This window comes from Lampetra planeri, chromosome 2, assembly GCF_965212315.1.
Source record: "Lampetra planeri chromosome 2, kcLamPlan1.2.h2, whole genome shotgun sequence".
Classification (NCBI taxonomy): domain Eukaryota; kingdom Metazoa; phylum Chordata; class Hyperoartia; order Petromyzontiformes; family Petromyzontidae; genus Lampetra; species Lampetra planeri.
The window spans coordinates 2,637,227-2,643,226 of NC_136108.1; the positions used below are offsets into that span (position 1 = coordinate 2,637,227).

General features: G+C 46.9%; 1 protein-coding gene across 1 annotated transcript in view; it reads right to left on the reverse strand.

Annotated features, from left to right (window-relative positions):
- LOC144724728 (corticotropin-releasing factor receptor 2-like) overlaps positions 1-4,737 on the reverse strand; it is a 31,598-nt gene extending 26,861 nt beyond the window's left edge. Inside the window, exons 1-2 of the mRNA XM_078604076.1 lie at positions 4,653-4,737; positions 3,365-3,450 (exon numbers count right to left, since the gene is read on the reverse strand). Of these exons, the coding sequence (XP_078460202.1) occupies positions 3,365-3,430 (66 nt within the window). The 5' untranslated portion in view covers positions 3,431-3,450; positions 4,653-4,737. The remainder of the gene's footprint in view (positions 1-3,364; positions 3,451-4,652) is intronic.
- Between the last annotated feature and the right edge of the window lie 1,263 nt (positions 4,738-6,000).

The following is a 6,000-nucleotide window of genomic DNA, read 5'->3' on the forward strand; positions in this document are numbered from 1 at the left end:
TCAACGGACTGTTAATCAAGGTGGATAAACCATGAGACATCAGAGTTCCTCCCGTGTCAGGTGAGGTAGCTCTGTCCTCAGCACGGAGAGTTTTCCATGAGCATCGTGATTCTTATCCCTGTGACAGACGGGGACATGACTGGCACACAATCAAGAAGGGGAAAACATTTTCAATTTGTGTAACGAAAACCCTGATAAAGTTTGGAGGACTTGGTTGGAAAGGTTTAGCCGTTATCAGTACCTGTGCCATCGTGTACGTTGCTAGGTCACTGCATTGGGATTGAGTGGGTCAATTCACCCGTAACTGATAGTGATGGACATGGAACCTCGGATAAGAATACATCTGGGAAAACTCAACTTTGCCTATCACTGCGAGCCTTCGAATCACTCTCCAGAAATGCCGGTCACAGGAGTGAAATGGGAAGTGTGTCAGCTTCACTGTTTCTCTTCCTGCTGATATTGTAAGTCAACCGTCGCTCATGTGGGAGGTTTCTTCTTCTCCTCTGCTGCCCCCAACAGTCGTGGACTTCCTCTCACTTGCCATCTATGCGAATGACACCTTGCCCTTGATCGAGACATTCTATTCTGCCACTGCCTATAACTGGCAGCGCCTCTTCTCATGTACATGCTGAATCAGTAGGAATTCAACTACAAGAAAATTTGAAGTCAACAAAAAAATGTTGCAAATGCGGGCCAAGGAATGCGTAAGAGCAACACAAAAGTTACATGCAACAAGTTTTCTGAGCAAAAGATAATTATTGTTGGGAAGGAAACGACTGGAAAATAACAGAGTATGAATATTCAGGGTTATTGTTGAAGGTGAATTGGGATGAAGATGATGAACTATAGATGTGAAGTGAGGGTATGCTGGAGTGCTTTGGAGATTTGAATGTCATTGTACCTCAAGTCAGCGCATATTTCCTGCTACGATGAATGGATTGGGGAAAGCATTGACGCGGAAAAAGAAATTGGAATAAAAACTGTAATGTGCATGAAGCTGCGTGGAGGTGCGCGCTTGGAATGATGCTGAGAGGCAGAAAGACGAGCAAATGGATCAGAGAACGAACGCAGATGAGAGACACCGTGGCCTCCATCGTGAGACAAAATGAGGTAAACAAGGGCACGAGAGTGGAGCGATGAGATTAGCTCATGCGCGGGAGCCAGATGGATTGTAGCACCACAAGTACATGAGGGTTATGGACGATGCAGGGGGGCCTTAATCCAGCAGTGTGTAGATCATGGCCAGTGATGATGATGATGATTGATGGTATTTATGCCGTCTTCTTATTCACCATTATACAAACGTGCCACTACTTCTGCAGCATCCTGAGATGCGAATGCATTTTGATCAATGCCCTGTAAATCCAATTTGTATTATATTTATTTAAATGCATTCATGTTTAGTTGATCATTTTTTCCAAGTTAGCGCCCCCCGTGTGTCTGTTATTAAAGCGACACAGTGCAGAACTAGATGGGGGTCGAGCATGTGAGAGCTGCGAGACCCCTGTGGCTATGGAATTCCACATCTCTTTGCGCTGCACTTGCTGTTTAAAATAGGCCCTATGCAAATGGTCTCTATGGCCGTGACTTGCAACAGGTTGAGCCACATGAAAGTTGACACAAAACAAAAAGTAATTAAGCATTTTACTCAAGCTCACTCGTCAAACAACCTTGGTGCTTATGTCCGTTGAAAATTATTTTCTTGGCAAAGCACACATCTCGACTGCAAAACTTAACGCCACCGCAAATGTTCTATGGCGCAGGCTGTGGCAGAACAGAATTTGAGTTGCGCGAGCTGAACAAATATGTTGGCCACCCGCGCGTTGTGAATACTCAACCCAACCACGTGATTTTGAGGATATAGGCTCATGAAACAGTATTGGCCAAAACGTTTCCACATTGAGATATTGCCCACAATACGCAGGCATTGGACACTATTTGGCCTCAAAGAGATGTGACGTTGTCTCCTGTCAAGCTTGACATTTTCCACTTGACAAGTTTGTCAATATTGGTGCAATGGGATTTAGTGAAAACGGTGACAGGAAAAATATCCCCATGCATATCTAGTTTGTAAACAATGTTAAACGATTACTTTTTTTTTAATCCGAGAGGGTGTCTACTGGTGGGCCCAAGTGATGGAATTTTTTTTTTTAAGTAATCGTTTAACATTGTTTACAAACTAGATATGCATGTGCAGGAGCTGATCGATTGTTGAGGACCAAGAAGTTTAGTGACAGTTTGGGAAGGCCTTCATCCAGCAGTGGATTGAGCATGGCTGATGAGCATCACTGGTGAACGAGACATCCCAGGGGTAGATTTAAACCCAACTCCTTAAAATGTGTGTCTGCCTTCTTACTAACCCACATGCAGTAGCCTACGATGAAAGTGTCTCTGCACTTTTGAAGAGGCCTGAATTTCTGTCAGTGCCAAATGTGACTTCATCATTCCTCTCGCAGATGGAAGGGTACACGTGGATGACTATTCTCCACTGTCAGAGCAATCGCTCCGATCTCGTTAACGTGTAGCAGATTGTTTCCTCGCTCTCCCTCGACTGCGGCTCTGGAGCACGTGGATGCATGCAGTCGGCTGAAGACGACACGAACTCCACACGGCGCGGCCGGCCTTGCCGTTCGCTCGCCGCCTCGCTCACGACAGCTTGGTGCCACGCGCAACAGCCGTGAATCATCGCAGGCCCACCGAGGACCCAAGCTATTTTTCGCTTCAAGACACACGCACCATCTGCGCTCGTATGTATGCGCTTCTCCCGCACCGTACGTAGCCAACCGTGCTAATCGAAGTTGCGGGGGAAGGACAACAATCGAGAAGTCGCACCTCCTGCGAGGAGTTTTGCGCAGTGCGACAGTTCACACTCCGAGGGCCCGGGGTGGCATCTCTCACCCAGCGGCGGGAGCGTCTCTCTCGCACGGCGTCCACAGCTTTAAGTAATTCACCAGGAACACGCCTGGGCGTCGTTTGTAAAAGAAAAAAGACTCAAAACATTTATATTCTTGGTTCTTTCGGTAAAGTCACGTAGAAGGAAATAATAAAAGAATAAAAATATTAAACAATAAAATTCTCTCGACGTTTCGGCTGCAACACAAGCAATCAGTCAAAACGTCGTGAGAATTGTATTGTTTTATATTTGTAGCATTTTATTATTTCCCTTCTACGTGACTTTACCGAAAGAACCAAGAATATGAATCCCTGCAGTCACGAAAGCTTTAAATCAAAAATCAAACATTTCTGTTGTGTCTGTCGCTGATGTGAGCGTAGCCTCCTGTATCGTTAGCGCTGTGCGTTGCCTCCACTCTCGATGTGTATACGTGTAATGTATTACATGTCGTACGCGTCGAGGCAAACTCACTTTGCTCAGGATGATTGCCTCGCACAGCGAGTAGTTGGAGCGTCGTGCCCACGTGGCATCCGCCATGCACTCGCGGTACACGCTCTCTGTCCACACAAACACAACGGTCGTTCTGTGGTTATCACGGCTTAATTTCTCACCCCATGTCGTAGGGGATGCAGCTAGGCTGGCATGGATGAGTGATTGTCAGTGTAGAACACGAACTACTTAAATATCTATAATAAGCATGTATTATTGTACCCTATATTGCCACCAGCATACCCACCACTGCAGTATAATGAGGCTAAAATAAGGATGGGTGAATGTGGAGTGCCAAGATAATTCCCGAAACAGCTCTGCGTGCTGTTCTGGGTGAAATCATGCACTGGGTGTCCCGTACCAATGGCCAGGGCCTCTTGGGGCACGCTCAGATAGACCATCACGTCTTGCTGATAACATGTGAAGTTGAATCCAGCTCAAGGCCGGCATGGTTGATAAACACATGTCTGGGAGGCACTATTGTGGAAGGAGGCGCATAGCCCAAGAGAGTTTAAAGTTTTATTTTTTGTGATGTGAAAAGTCTCGTTACCTACACACTTAAAATGTTACAGCCATCTGCAATTTGCCAAATAATTTCAGTGCAATTTGCTTTCTTTGAATACACAGCACCTGCAATACAATTCCAATGCACAAGCTGCCTGGCTGGAAAATCCCTACAACCCTGTGTCAAGGCCTATTGAGAACTCTAATTGGTCAACGGGCCCAAAGGCAATCGCGTCACCCCCGTATATAAATATTAGTGCTGGCATTCTTTCGCAGCATGAAGTCTGTATGCCCCCTGCCACACCTGCCTTCTGGAACATGCTGCGGCGTGAGTGACAGGCACCGCGTGGCATGGCAGCTCGGCGGAAACTACACACACACACGTGCGTGTGTGTGTGTACGTGCGCACACGCGTGCGGTGTGTGTACGTGCGCACACGCGCGAGCCCACGCGTGTGTGTGCATTAGCGTGTGTGCGCTGCGCTACGAACCGGGCGAACCGAGTTCGATTCCCGCTCGCGGCCAATACCAGTGATAGATTATCTGAGCTGATCCTGGGACTCCTCTAGATCGACTCAGCCTCCAATGTGTACCCAATGCGGTGTCTAATCATAGCCACTAGGGAGACAAAGGCGGCCGGGCGTGGTGCTAGCTACCTTTCCTCTCGTGTGCCGTGCCGGCCTTCATAGGTGCTTGCTAACAGCACTTGCCCCAAAAAAACTGTCTATGAAGGCTATACGGGGGATCTTTATCTGTTGCGTGCGTACTGCTGGTGTCGTATTGCACGCCGTTGAACCGATCCGGGCAGGGTCTCACGACGACGCGACTCGACTCGCTGCTGGGCCAGCACGTCCCGATCTCATCCCGGGTCGCATTGCAGAAGGGGCCTGCGTGCGGCACGGTAGGAGAGAGAGAGAGGGGGGGGATCAACCCATCGCCCTCGCCGTCGATCAAGGCGGTTATCGGCGTGTGTTTCGTCGCAAGGCAGGTCGCGGTGGCGAGATGTTAACTCCATCGCCTGGTGTGCAGGAGGTCGTGGCTTCGAGTCCGACCCTGACGCCTGCTGTATATTGGGAGTTTGCGTGTCTGTCTCCTCGTGGTCGCGTGGATTTATCGCCGAGTCCTCTGGTTTTCCCCTCCACATTTAGAATCAACATTCGTTCAGAGTATTTGGCTGCGATACATTTCCACGTGATAAGTCACTTCGTTGAGCTATCATTTGTGATAGGTTGCTTTTGAAAAAGAGCTATATAGCTCAGTGTGCATTACGTGGTAACATAAGAATGGTTTACTTTAGTTTAACAATACCAAGCGGTTGTCTCGTGTGTACGTTGTATGGTTTCGGTGGTGGTGTTGCTGGCCCATTGAAGGCTCCAAACAGAAATAATGTTTGGGAACGTTGCTTGACCACAAACTATTATTCGCTGAACAAGCTACGTAACCTAGTTATATCAGTAGTTGTGTTACAATCGTGACATTGATAGACTAATAACAATAACACACGTTGTCGTCGTGTTTTGAGAATTATGAGATTTCTATGTTGATTAGGATCTGAACTCGAGCTGAAATTTGGTGATTTATTTCACTGATCGAGGACCCCTTGAACATGTTTGGAGCCTAAGGTCTCCCTTCGTTTTCTTAAACCTACAAAACTCCCACTAACGCAGCAGAGTTAAGAAACACATTTTAAAGAGGAATGTTTTTTGATGAAAGGAAAAGAACATATCTCAACATTTGGCCTGGTTCGCTTCCTTCAAGAAGACTGTGATTTAGCGGGAGAGAAATCATAACTGAATGTGTAAAGCAGGTACACGTACAAATGCATCTCAATAAACCACGCAATTTAAATCATATGAACATGAACATCATATATATTAAAAAATATACTAAAATCCACTTGAAACTTATATTGAAACGTATAATAATTGACTGAATTTCAAATGTTTCATGAAGGCCTCTCCGTGGTCCTTTTGGTTATCGGGGTTGTTTGACCATACTTCACCACACTGGCAAGTGAGGGGTTGGTGAAGGTGCTGAGGAGGGGGCCGGTGGGGTGGTTGGTTCTTTAACTGGATCAGATATATCGCTTGCCACTGATGTCAGGCAGAGTCAAAA